Source organism: Prionailurus bengalensis, chromosome B3, assembly GCF_016509475.1.
Source record: "Prionailurus bengalensis isolate Pbe53 chromosome B3, Fcat_Pben_1.1_paternal_pri, whole genome shotgun sequence".
Classification (NCBI taxonomy): domain Eukaryota; kingdom Metazoa; phylum Chordata; class Mammalia; order Carnivora; family Felidae; genus Prionailurus; species Prionailurus bengalensis.
In genome coordinates, this window is record NC_057355.1 from 29376976 (window position 1) to 29390953 (window position 13978).

Here is a 13978-nt window from a genome sequence, read left to right on the forward strand (position 1 = left end):
CAATGGAAAAATCTCACCTGGAAGGAGGCCTTTGTATGCATCATGCTGAGCAATCAGAACTTTTGCTACACCTGCTACTTTGCAGAGATCCTGTGCCACCTATAATTAAAAGAGTTTTTAATTATCCATCTAACAGAAAGATACAAATAGAGCCACCACTACAAATACCAACAGAGCATAAAATCTTAAGGGTCAACTATAGAAATTGTTCTTATTAGAAAAAGGGCGACTAGGGGCATCTGGTGGCTCAGTCGGTTAAGCATCCGACCTTGGCTCAGGTCATGATCTCGCAGTCTATGAATTCGAGCCCTGCGTCAGGCTCTATGCTGACAGCTCAGAGCCTGGAGCCTGTTTTGGATTCTGTGTCTCCCTCACTCTCTACCTCTCCCCTGCACTCACTTGCTCTCTCTCTCTCAAAAATAAACAGTAAAAAAAAAAAATTTTTTTTAATAGAGAAAGGGCAACTTAGGGGGAGAAAAGAAAACCCTTTAACAAAAAACAAAAACAAAACTTAGGCCAACTGATCTTACTACCAACTGACCTTAAATAAAAATTCTTACTTTGAATAAGTATTATCTGGTAAGCCAAAATCAGCACAGCTCTCTATTCAAATTTAATTGTAGATTGTGCCCTTTACCTTTCACTCAATGTAAGTGTAAATTCATCATTTTAGATATGGTGAAAATGAGGCAGTGCTTAGGTTCTCGGTCTGACACATACAGTAATAACACAGCCAATATATTTCAGACTCAGGGTTTCCTAGAGGTAAAGAACAGGACTTAACCACATTTGTTTACAGGACACTGAACTTTATTTGATAATAATTTCTGCTGTTAAAATTAGTGAATCTAGGCAATAGAAGAAGTCTTATATAATAGTCCATTGTCAACTACTGAGCTCCTGCCCACCTACATCTATTTATCTATGATGAAGCTAAATAATTTTTATTTTATTTCCTCATTTTTCCTGTGTGGAATCATAATTAAATTCTGGGAAAGCATAAAATTTTAACCACTCAGATTTCTTATATATAGAAGATAATTAGAATTCCCCCTTTTAATTATCTAATTATAGCCAAGACTGATTTCTGCTTTAGCAGAGACATAACAATCATATTATGGTCTTGTCTTCTTGTTTACTGATTCACTGATGAGTAGGCATAAAGAGCTATTCCTCTTGTCCCCATCAATGGAAGGTTAAGATTGCAACAATATTCACTGTTTTCAAGTTTGCAAGAGTACCTCTGCTGAGCCAAGAATTCACTGGTAGATCACTGGCAGACTATCTTGTACTATCAAAATTATCTTTTTTACCAGCAAAAACTTCTGGCACTACACAGAAGAATCACTTACTGCTTTTGATAGATAGCTACAAAAAACAGAAATCTGCCTAGCCGTTAATGGAGTCTCTTTATGCAGATACTGATTATTTTTCTTTCAGATTAGAATGTGACAAAACAATAAGAATGTAACTAAAGAGAAGATTATTTCTGCTTTTTCTCAAAATAGTACAAATAAAATAGCATTTCAAATATTTAAAAAATAATATTAGAATAATTATTTAAAATCACAGCCAAAGAATCAAACCCAGAACTTGTATATCTAAAAGCAGGGTGGGGTGTCTGAGTGGCTCAGTCAGTTGAGCATCCAACTCTTGATTTCAGTGCAGGTCATAATCCCAGGGTCATGGGATTGAGCCCTGCATCGGGCTCCGGGGTCCGCACTGAGCGTGGAGCCTGCTTAAGATTCTTTCCCGTCTCCCAGTCCCTCTCCCCAGTTTGCGCTCTCTATAAAAAAAATAAACGAGGGGCGCCTGGGTGGCGCAGTCGGTTAAGCCTCCGACTTCAGCCAGGTCACGATCTCGCGATCCGTGAGTTCGAGCCCCGCGTCGGGCTCTGGGCTGATGGCTCAGAGCCTGGAGCCTGTTTCCGATTCTGTGTCTCCCTCTCTCTCTGCCCCTCCCCCGTTCATGCTCTGTCTCTCTCTGTCCCAAAAATAAATAAACGTTGAAAAAAAAAATTTTTTTTAATAAATAAATAAAAATAAAATTAAATTAAATTAAAAAAATAAACGAGTGAATGAATGAATGAATGAATGAATACAGGGCAACCAAAAAAGACAGCTTAGCCATTTTATCATACATTGTGGTCACTATCAAATAAATAAGATTCAACAGTTGTTAGCAGGATTTAGGCAAAGTAATCCACACAACTTAACCTTAAACCCGCAAGGATACATTCTTTCAAGATACTAATTTCATGTAAGAAATTAGACAAAAGTGACAGTAGTATTCTGAGCCTGCACTATATTACATGCTCTTCATCAATGTCATTTAATAAAAAAAATAAATTAAATCCTCTAAAAAGAAACATGCTTTTTCCAGATTTCTTCCTCTGAGGTCCAAGTCCCCAACTGCACACTTGGTAACTTCTATACAGGATGGGAGTGAATTGGTGGCTCAACTTAAGTGAAGCATGATTTCAACTACACAGCTGCCCAGTGGTACAGAGCCAGCAAACCCTGTTACAGTACCTTTCCAGGGGTTAGTTTACAAAGCTATTATCTTATTTCAACAACAACAAAAACTAAAAACATCTTTTAGTCAGAGCTACAGTTTGAAAAGCATAGTAGTTCCATCTGAATTCTTATACCAATTAAAAATTAACACCTATGATACTTTGTCCAGATTTCCCACTTTCAGGAATTAAAAGCAATTAGCTAGTATATTCATCAATACAAAAAAGAGATCGGCTATTAACCTCTAAGGGGACTCAAATATTATCATTCTACTTGGTACCTGATGGCATATGATGGTGCCAGGAGAACTAAATCAAGTATTTTACCTCATTTCAAAAGACAAAATGCTTAGTGAGCAAACCTTTTAGTTCCTTTTTCACACGTAGTAATGATTGTGACATTGGCCATTTAATGAGGATTAGAGCCCAGTTTGGGTTACAGTCTTCAGCATAATTCTCTGTTGCCATCTTTCCCTGTCTCTTGATGGAGATTATATTTGCTATGGTTGACCTTAAAAATTTCTCACCTTGTCACATTTGGTTCCAGCTACTAAGCAAGACACTTCACCTCCAAGACGTTTGGCTGCAGTGATGGTATTTAATGTAACGGGTGCTAGAGTATCATTTGCATGCTCGGCTATCACCAGGGTACTCTGAAATCGTAACAATGAGGCCTAAAAGGAAAAAAAAGGTGAAAAAGAATATTGTAATGCAAATAGGGTTTTCAAAATTCTAATTATTAAGTATGTGTGCCTCAAAGAAAACTGTACACAAAACTCAGTTCTATAAATATATTCATAAAAACTTGCTCAATGGCAAAAATTAAGCTATTTGTGTCTATCATTCTATTACTAATATTCTTAATTAAAACAGAAAATGCATTTGTATTCTACTGTTAGAAAAATTTAATTATTTCAAAACAACTTTCCCATTAATATATGTTTCTCAATACTGTATGTTCAGTGAGAAACTGCTAAATACATCTAAATTTAAAATTCTTAAGTTGTACCGATTAATTATCAAACCAGGAATCAAACTACTACCAATTACACTCACTTGCAGCAAACTCCTAAAGATACAGTATATCTAGAAATAATGGGTTAGAACACTTACTAAAGTTGATTTCTATTGCTTCACGTAAAATGCATTCAATACCCAAATAACTAATAATGTAATGTCTTTAAATGCTACACAGTAATTCTGCTCAGGTTTCAACTGCTTGAACATGCTTCTGAACTCAAAAAAGAAGCTTGCAGACAGCATCTTGGAACCAACCAGTATCCACTTATATCTACTGTGGACTATCAAGAGATCAAGCTCATGGTCATCTGGAATAAATTCAAACACCAGGAACACAAAAATGAATAAGAATGCTCACTGTGCTCAAAGATTTTAAGGGAAATAAAAACTGTTACATACAATTATTAGACAGTTTTTCAGTTAATGAAGCGATCCAAACTGCTGGAGGTTGCAGATCATGAAGCACAGAATCAAGGGTAAGAAAGGAACAAGCTTAGGTGTTCCTGTCTTGTGAAAACATAAGGAAGGGTACCACAGGTGTGACGAAGTCTAAGAAAATAAGAAAACTGTGGAATTATCCTTGTGAAAAACTGCAATGAGAAATGAGAAAAATAGGCACTGAAAATCAAATGGCATGGTTATATGGCTTAATTCAGCAATAATCTTTGATATGGAGTTGGAGTGAAGGAAGCATGGTATAAAATTTACATCCAGAACTGGAAATTTACACAGGAGGGTATGAATGAAAGGCAGGGAGGCATAGGACTTACAATGCTCATTACACAATTAAATTTGGAAAATACTTATGTTTTCATTTACTATACTATAAATACCTATTGCCATATTTTAATACTTTTCCTTTTTATTGGTGTTAAGTATATGAGCATACCAGTTTAACCAGTTCTGTAATCTGTAAAAACAATGCAGGGGCGCCTGGCTGGCTCACTCAATGGAGTGTGCAAATCTTGATCTCAGGCCTGTGAGTTTGAATTCTACGTTGGGTGCAGAGATTACTTTAAATAAATAAATAAATAAATAAATAAATAACACATTTTTTTAAAAATGCAGGGAAGACCATCCTCATAGCTAAATCTTTGCACTCATCCTCAACAAATGAGAGTTTGTTTCAGTCTGTAAAGACTCTTCTGATCAGAATCTGGCCAGACATGGGGCGCCTGGGTGGTTCAGTCAGTGAAGCATCTGACTTCGGCTCAGGTCATGATCTCGTGGTCGGTGGGTTCAAGCCCCACGTCAGGCTCTGTGCTGACAGTTCAGAGCCTGGAGTCTGCTTCAGATTCTGTGTCTCCCTCTCTCTGATCCTCCCCTGCTCATGCTGTCTCTCTCTCTCTCTCAAAAACAAATAAAAACATTTAAAAAATTAAAAAAAAAAAAAAAAAAAAAAAAGAACCCGGCCAGACTTTAGCTTCTCTGCTTGCATAGAAGACTAAGCCAGATTCTGTGCAACTTTCCAACAGGGACCCTTCCTCCCCTAAGCTTTCTACCTTTACCAGTTCATCCTCAACCTTCTCCTCAGTCCTCTAACCCCCTCTATCCTTGATGAACCAATCCCAGAGCTGGGGACCAGAGACTCTAGGGACATGACAGAGGAAGAAATCACTGCATTATGTATCATGGATGGCATTTCTTGTTGGTTTTTTTTTTTCCCTCCCTTTTTTTTTTTACTCAATGGAAGCAAGTAAAGGAGGGAAAATGAGACTTTTGTTGTTGCCAGATCGAGTACCTGCATGTATAACGATAAAAAAAATTGCCTTCCTATAGGAAGTGGTTAAAGTTAAGGTTAGAAATATTTATGCAGATCTTATGATTCTTTTCTTATGACAAATTCCTAGAAGTGTTAGATCAAGAGACAGGCACAGTTTTAAGGCTTTTAATACTGGCACAAACTGTTCTCCAGAAAGTTGTGGCAATTCACAACAGTTCACAATTCTTGGGAGGGAATGAAAGTTCTTAGAAGGCAAATACCAGGCCTATTCAAAGAGTCTGCTACAATGTTTTTTGGGTTTTTTTTTAATACACATCTGTAGAAATATATAGTACTTTTTCTTTTTTAATCAGAAGAGCACGGTATCTTGCAAAGAACTCTAATTAGAACTCAATGGCATAATTTATGATTTAAATCACATTTCACAAGAATTGCCAGTAACAAGCTACTTATTACCAATATATATCAGACACCATATTTTTGATTATGTTTCACACATCATTTACTATAAAAATTATGAGATTTCCATCACCATTTGAAGAATAAATCCAAGATTTGGTGGCAGAAGGCCCATAATTGCTATAAATTATAGTCCTATCATAAGATAAAGTAGGCCATCCTCCCAAGGAATCCTCAAGCTTTTTAGAACTCCTAGGGGGACACAGTATATTCTTTTAAAGAGACTGTTTAAGGGGCGGCTGAGTGGCTCAGTCAGTTAGGCATCTGACTTCAGCTCAGGTCATGATCTCGCGATCCATGAGTTCAAGCCCCGCATCAGGCTCTGTGCTAATAGCTCAAAGCCTAGAATCTGCTTCGGATTCTGTGTTTCCCTCTCTCTGTTCCTCCCCTGCTCAGACTCTGTCTCTCTCTCTCAAAAATAAAAAAAATTTTAAAAGACTATTCAAAATTATAAGAGTAAACAACAACAAAAGAATATATGTAAGAACACACTCAGTTCTTTGCCTTATCAATCTTTACTAAGTACTATATACATCACAAAGGCACTCTATATTACTTTTTTTTTTAAGAGAGAGAGAGAGAGAGAGAGAGAAAGAGAGAGAGAAAGCAGGGGAGACAGAGAGAATCTTAAGCAGGCTCCATGCTCAGTGTTGAGCCCAACATGGAGCTCAATCCCACAATCATGATCTGAGCCAAAATCGAGTCAGACACTCAACTGACTGAGCCACCCAGAGCCCCAACACTCTATGTTACATTATCAATTGACTCCTTGTTATTATTTTTTTTTAATACTAAGCTTCCTTCTAACTCAGTGTTCTACCTTCTATTCCTCAGATACCATGTAAAGAAAACCTACAGCACCTAAACATGGTTATATGGCTTAATACAGCAATAATAGTTGTGTTTAGCAGGAGAAATTGGCCTGTAGCCTTTAATATGTTACGCTGTAGGGTGCCTAGGGGGCTCATTTGGTTAAGTGTCTGACTCTTGATTTCAGCTCAGGTCATAATCTCCTGGTTTGTGAGATCGAGCCCCACGTCAGGCTCTGCACTGACAGTGTGGAGCCTGCTAGGGATTCTCTTTCCCTTTCTCTGCTCCTTCCCTACTCACACTCTCTCTTTCTTAAAATAAGTAGACTTAAAAAATCAGATTGTTTAAAAAATAAAAATAAAATGATATGCCTCAATCTAGAGCCCAGTTTCTTCACATGCAAATTGAGGGAGATGAACTAGATCAGAAGGTTTCAAACTACACTCCATATAAAGAAGCTAAGAGTTCCAGGGAGGCATCTCAGGAACCACCACATAGGATGAAGTGAGAACTAGGCAAGCAGGGTTCCCAGAATGGCTCCTCGGCTTTGCTTTAACCAAATTAACTAAACCAAAATATATAGAGTTGACCCTTGAACAACATAGGGGTTAGGGCACTGACCCTGGTGCAGTCAAAGATCTACATGTAACTTTTGACTCCCCCAAAACTAACAGCCTACTGTTGGACCAGAGCCTCCCCAATTACGTTAACAGTTGGTTAACCCGTATTTGGTATGTTATATGTATTACACACCGTATTCTTACACTAAAGCTACAGAAAATATTAAGAAAATCATTAGAAAAGAAAATACACTTACAGTACTACACAGTTATTTATCAAAAATTTTCACATACAAGTAGACCAGTGAGGTTCAAACCCATATTGTTCAAGGGTCAACTGTATATCTTAATTAAAACACATAACTCTATGATGTAGGTACTGTATTCCCTGACTTTACAGACAAGGAAAATGAAGCTTAGTGGCTACATAACTAAGAAAACAAAGCCACCTTAAAAGTGCAAGTAGTCAGACTCCAGAATCTGAGTTTTTAATTACTAGCTCACATCAAAGTACCATCATTTTAAGCTGTCTTATATAGGTATTCCCCACTTTTCAAAAGTTCACATTATACCACTTCACTTTTATAAAACATCTTCCTGTTTCCACTAACCAAAAGAAATCCGAAGAGGATTTTCACTTTTATGAAAAAAAGGTGACAAGCAAAAATAGCCTTCAGCATTGGTTTTGCAGCAAGCTGTAACCCAAAGCATCACACATCCCAAAGCAGCAAGAATGGAACCATAAAGCTCCTTCCCTGGATATACACTCAGCATCAAGCCACCATAGCTTTGAACTGTGTGAGCATCTGTGATTTGTCTCAACTTACTCTGTGCATCCATTAGCAAGATGTGTCCTATGGTATCAGAAAAGCCTAAGAGATGGGGCGCCTGGGTGGCTCAGTCAGTTAAGCATCTAATTCGGCTCAGGTCACAATCATGGGCTCAAGCCCTGCTTTGGGCTCTGTGCTGACAGCTCAGAGCCTGGAACCTGCCTCGGATTCTGTGTCTCCCTCTCTCTCTCTGCCCCTCCCCAACTCGAGCTCTGTCTGTCTGTCTCTCTCTGTCTCAAAAATAAATAAACATTAAAAAAAATTTTTTTAAGCCTAAGAGAGATTATTTTTGGGGTCTGAAAATGCTTAAACATTTTTCTGTATAAATTAATGGCAATTGCTTCTTCACTTTATACCATTTCAGCTTATGAAAGCTTTCATAGGAAAGCTCTATTCTGCATAACAGGGGAAACATGTATATGGGTCATTCCTATAAGATTTCATTTAGCAAATACTTCCCTGCTTTTTTAAAAACAGCACTGATCAAAAAGAAACAAACAAACAAATGAGGTCAAAGTCCTCTTTTCCAGCTCTAAAAATTCCATAGCCCTAAAATCCAATTTTATATAGAAGAGTTGGATAGATACCACTAAAGATTCAAAAGGTACGGGTCCATTACCAAAAAGGTTTTTAAACAAAAGTTACATTTTATTATCTTATGATCCATTGCATCTGCATACTTAGGGCCCTATTTTTTTTTTTTAACTTTTTTAACGTTTATTTATTATTGAGAGACAGAGAGACACAGAGCATGAGCAGGGGAGGGGTAGAGAGAGGGAAGACACAGAATCTGAAGTAGGCTCCAGGCTCTGAGCTGTCAGCACGGAGTCCCGTGTGGGGTTGGAATTCACGAACTGTGAGATCATGTCCTGAGCCGAAGTCGGTTGCCTAACCAACTGAGCCACCCAGGTGCCCCAAAGGGCTCTATTTTTTATGGGGGAAAAGAAACCAAGTCCTTAAACATTAAAGATAAACTACCGAAATATTTAATTAGGTAACAGCCAAAAAAGGAATCTCAATCTCTTCAAAACACTGAAATTATAATTACTTAATGCACACTGCAGTCACGATAAATTCTGGGTCATTAACCTTATCTGGGTGCTCAAAACTGCCTGACAATATTACTATGATATCCATGTTGCCACTCTCACTGTCCATACAACCATTTCAAAGATTCCCCTCTGATGTTCTCAACTGCCAACAGTCTGCTCCCTACTCTCAGAAAAGCACCTCACTTCCTTATTCACAATGAAAACTGAAGCCATCACAGGGGACCTGCTGCACTTTCCTGATATCCAACAAAAATTCCTGCCCCTGCCCTGTCAAAATAGAAGCTGCTACAGGTCCTAGATCTGGTATCTTTATCTGGGCTTTAGATTTTGTCCTCTCAAATCTAGTCAAAGACTTTTTCTATAATCTCCTCTCAGTCATGTCTCCAACCTCTTTCATTTTCCAGGGCTCCTTCCCATCAACATGTAACATGTTCGAGGCTCTCCCAATTTTAAACAAGCCCAAAATTAAAAACCCACTAGCCCCAACTTCCACTCCAATTCTCTAATTCCTCAGCTCCCATTCATGCCTCAACTACATGCATTCTGGTTTATGTCCTCACTAAAATTACCAACAGATATGCTTCAGGCTTTACCTTACTTGTTCTCTCAGCATTATTTGAAATTATGGACTATTCCACTCTCATTTCCATGGCTTAATTTATAATTTATCACGTGTACATGAATCACATATATATTGGGGGAAGGAGGGAGAAAGAGATAACAAACCTTGCTAAGCGCCAGACCTACAATTAGGCTGCATCTGCATATCCAACTGCTTAACGTGCCTGTCTCATCACTTTCCAACTCAGCAATTCAAATCTTAACTCATCTTTCCCCTGATATTCTAGCCTCTCACCATACTCCTTCTCCAGAGTTCTTCAGGGGATGCACCACTCTCTAACAAGCTGCACAAACCATGATCTGAAACTCAGATCTGAGCTTTTTCTCAACCCTCACATCCAATAAACTGCCAATCATAACAATTCTGCCTTCTAAATACAGTATCTCCTAAACCTATTCACTTCTCCATCATCGGTGCCACCACCTAGTTAGTGCAGGCCATTATCCCTCTCCTATATCACCCCAACCATCTCCCAACCTAACTTTCTCCCCTTCAATCCATTCCTCTCAGTGAGCTTTCCATGATATAAATCTAGCCTGTTATTCCTCTGCTTAAAACACATTAATTGCTTCCTGTCTCCTTAGGATATGGTAAACTAGACTCTATGTTGGCTTATCAGGCATTTATTTTATGGTGTGATCTACCTCTCTAGCCATATATCCTCTCTCCGTTTATACCTTATTTTCAGATACTTGAACTTGCCTGCTCTCTCTGACCTCCAGCCTTCCCTCACATTGTTCCCTCTACCTAGAGGACCTCTTCCCTTCTTACCTGGTTAGCTTCCAATCATCCTTAAGTTTTCTGCTTAAATGCCAATCCTTCCAAGAAGCCTTAGTACAGAGCAGTGGTAAACATACAGGCTCTGGAGCCACCCTGCCTGGGTTTGAATTCCACCTCCACCATAACTTCTCTGTGTCTCAATTCCCTGATCATAAAATGGAGATGATAATAATAATAACCTCACAGAGTTGTTGTGAGGATTGAATTATTTGGAATAGTGACTGGAACACAATAAATGCTCAATGAATGTTAGCTATACACAAAAGCTTTCTTTGGTTCTCCTTGGACTAGTTAACTTTGTTAGCACCAACACAGTACACTGAATTGCCTCCCTTATAGCACTTATCACACTTGATTATACTAACTAGATTATTTTGTCTTCCCCACTTGATTTTGAGTACAGGGGCCATGTCTGATTTTCTTATCACTATAACCCTAGCTTCTACTTCAGTATCTAGCACAAAGGAAATATCCAATAAATGAACCGAACATTGATTTTAAAAACCTCTTCATCAGGGCACCTGGGTGGCTTAGTCAGTTAAGCATCTGACTCTTGATTTCTGGTCAGGTCATGATCTCAAAGTTGTGAGATCAATCCCTGCATTGGGGTGTGTGCTAGACTTGAAGCCTGCTTAAGATTTTCTCTCTCCCTCTCCCTCTGTCCCTCCCCCACTCATGTTCTCCCTGTCTCTTAAAACAAAAAATGAGATGACAACCCAAAGACTGGGAGAAAAATATTTGCAAATGACATATCTGATAAAAAGATATCTAAAAGAACACGAAGAGCTCTTAAAAATTCAACAATAAGAAACAAATTGGTTTTGGGGCGCCTGGGTGGCTCAGTCGGTTAGGCGGCTGACTTCGGCTCAGGTCATGATCTCACAGTCTGTGAGTTCGAGCCCCGTGTCAGGCTCTGTGCTGACAGCTCAGAGCCTGGAGCCTGTTTCAGATTCTGTGTCTCCCTCTCTCTGACCCTCCCCGGTTCATGCTCTGTCTCTCTCTGTCTCAAAAATCAATAAATATTAAAAAAAAAAAAACAAACAAATTGGTTTTTATACAGGGCAAAATATCTGAACAGACACCTCACCAAGAAGATATATAAATGGTAAATAAGCACATATAAAGATGTTCAACATCATGTCTCACTAGGGAACTGCAAATTAAAACAAAAATGAGATACTACTGCATATACTATTAGAATAATGAAAATCCAGGGGTGCCTGGGTGGCTCAGTCAAGTTGGGCACCCGACTTCAGCTCAGGTCATGATCTCACGGTTCATGCGTTCGGGCCCCACGTCAAATTCGATGCTGACAGCTCAGAGCCTGGAGCCTGCTTCAGATTCTGTTTCTCCCTCTCTCTCTCTGCCCCTTCCTTGATCGCGATCTGGCTCTCTTTCTCTCTCTCAAAAATAAACATTAAAAAAAAAAAATTAGAGTAGCAAAAATCCAAAACACTGACAATACCAAATGCTGGTGAGGATGTGGAGCAACAGGAACTCTGGGAGAAATTAAAAATTGTACAGCCACTTTGGAATATGGCAGTTTTTCACAAAACTAATATATTCTTGTCATACAATCCAACAGTCACATTCCTTAGTATTTACCCAAATGAGCTAAAAAATTACTTACACACAAAAACCTAAACATGGATGTCTATAGCAGCTTTATTCATAATTGCCAAAACTTGACAGCAACCAAAATGTCCTTCAGTAGGTAAATGGATAAATAAACTGTAATTCATCCAGAAAACAGAATATTCAGCACTTAAAAAAAAAAAACAACGTGCTATCAGGCCAAAAAAAGGCTATATACTGTACAGTTTCACTCAGATGACATGCTGGAAAGGCAAAGCTATGGAGACAGTGAAAAGATCAGTAGTTGCCAGGGGGTGGGGGCAGGGAGGTAAGAGGGAAATAAGCAGAGCACAGTAGATTTTAGGGCACTGAAACCATTCTTTACAATACTATAATGATGTATACATGCCACTGTACATTTGTCAAATGAATGTATAGAATCAAGTGGAACAAAAGTACCACTCTGGTGTAGGATGTTAATAGTGAGAGGCTAGGGAGGGGGTAGGGATGGGTGGGGAGTCATATATAGGAACTTTCTGTAGTTTCTCCTCAATTTTGCTGTGAGTCTAAAACTGCTCCCCCATATAGTCTTTTTTTTCCAAATAAGTCTATTTTTTTAAAAATCTTCTGTTGCTTTAAAAACATCCTTTAAATACTTCTACTGTATACACTGAGCTATAGAAAGCAATTTTAAGACCTTTCTCCAAAGTTGCTCATCTGAGCCAGAGAAAATCTAAATGACTGTTGTCTTAATTCTCCCAAGAATGAACACAGACAGTTAGGACCATTCTAGATACATAGGTGAGTAAGTTAATTCACTGCATACAGTGGATGCTTTAGATGCTTGTTGCCACCATACAATCATGTCTTCCTTCTGTGTGTGTAAGTGTGGAAGAAGTTTTCCGGGGGGTACTCCTGGAAACAACATCTATGAGACATCAAGGAAACAGGACTGAGCAGTGGAAGAAGCTAAACCGACTGCATCACAGTCACAACAAAGATCTCAGTTGATCTCACGAGGAGGCCTGAAGCTATGCAGGCCCTTCAGGGTCATACAGAATTGAAGCCAGGGTGCTACAGATATTCCTTTTCACGTGGTGTCATTACTCCAGACTATTTTTTCTTAATTTCCAGGGTTCCTTCAGCATGTTCCACCTTACCTTAGACAAAATTCACATGGACTTTCAATTTTGTTTTGAACGATCAAACTGTTTCTAGTTTCTGTTTCTGTTTCTAGTTCAAGCCTGGAAACAATCCATATTAAAAACCAAGATATCTAATAAGAACACATACAATATGAACAGAATTAAAATACTAAATAAGTGATCTAAGATAGACAAAACTCAAAAATGATGTTTTTTGTCTAAAGAAAATCTTTTCCTCTTACTATTAATTCATCACTCAATAACAACTGTAAAGCACCTCAGTTTACAAAGTAATTTCAGATATCCTTTCAGAATTTCTCCAGCCTCCCAACTAGATTAATCCTGCCATTTTGTTCCCCAAATACCCTATACAACTTTCTGTTACAATGATTATACTTAAAATAATGTGTTCAATGTCTTTCTTCCCTTATCTATTCATACCATGTGGGCAAGAATTAGGTCTGTCTTGTTCTCCACTGTGAATTTAGTACCTACCTTTGTGCCTGGCACACAGCAGATATTCAATGAATGTTTAGTGACTAAATGAAGTTTCCCCAAAATGATAAAAAAAACTAAAAAGCAACTCTTTGTATCTCACTGGTAACTTAATTACCTAAGAACTTACATGTGTACCTACCAAGAACAGTATATAAACTTGTTAAATCACTACCCACCATGCTCTTAGAAAACTTACCAAGACTACTGACTAAAATTAGTTTAAGTAATAAAATGTGAGAAGTTTTCTTCTGTATACCAACTACATACCCTCATAGAGTTGACTGGCCTTTATGAGAGAGTATAATTTTTTAGGGCAGGGCTTAAAAGGGTTCCACCCTTTCAGAGACAAACTTCTTGAAAATGATATCTGTAAGCACCAACTACTGCCT

The 13978-nt window shown here is 38.3% G+C and overlaps 1 protein-coding gene across 4 annotated transcripts in view; it reads right to left on the reverse strand.

The window, feature by feature from the left end:
• The window catches only part of ETFA (electron transfer flavoprotein subunit alpha), a 78621-nt gene that overhangs the window by 59570 nt on the left and 5073 nt on the right, over positions 1–13978 (reverse strand). For all 4 annotated transcript variants that reach the window (XR_006293226.1, XM_043554932.1, XM_043554934.1 and 1 more), the window contains exons 2-3: positions 3043–3189; positions 18–99 (exon numbers count right to left, since the gene is read on the reverse strand). Coding sequence is in view for 3 of the 4 variants with exons in the window: in XM_043554932.1 (XP_043410867.1) it covers positions 18–99; positions 3043–3189 (229 nt within the window). In the remaining variant the exon portion in view is untranslated. The remainder of the gene's footprint in view (positions 1–17; positions 100–3042; positions 3190–13978) is intronic.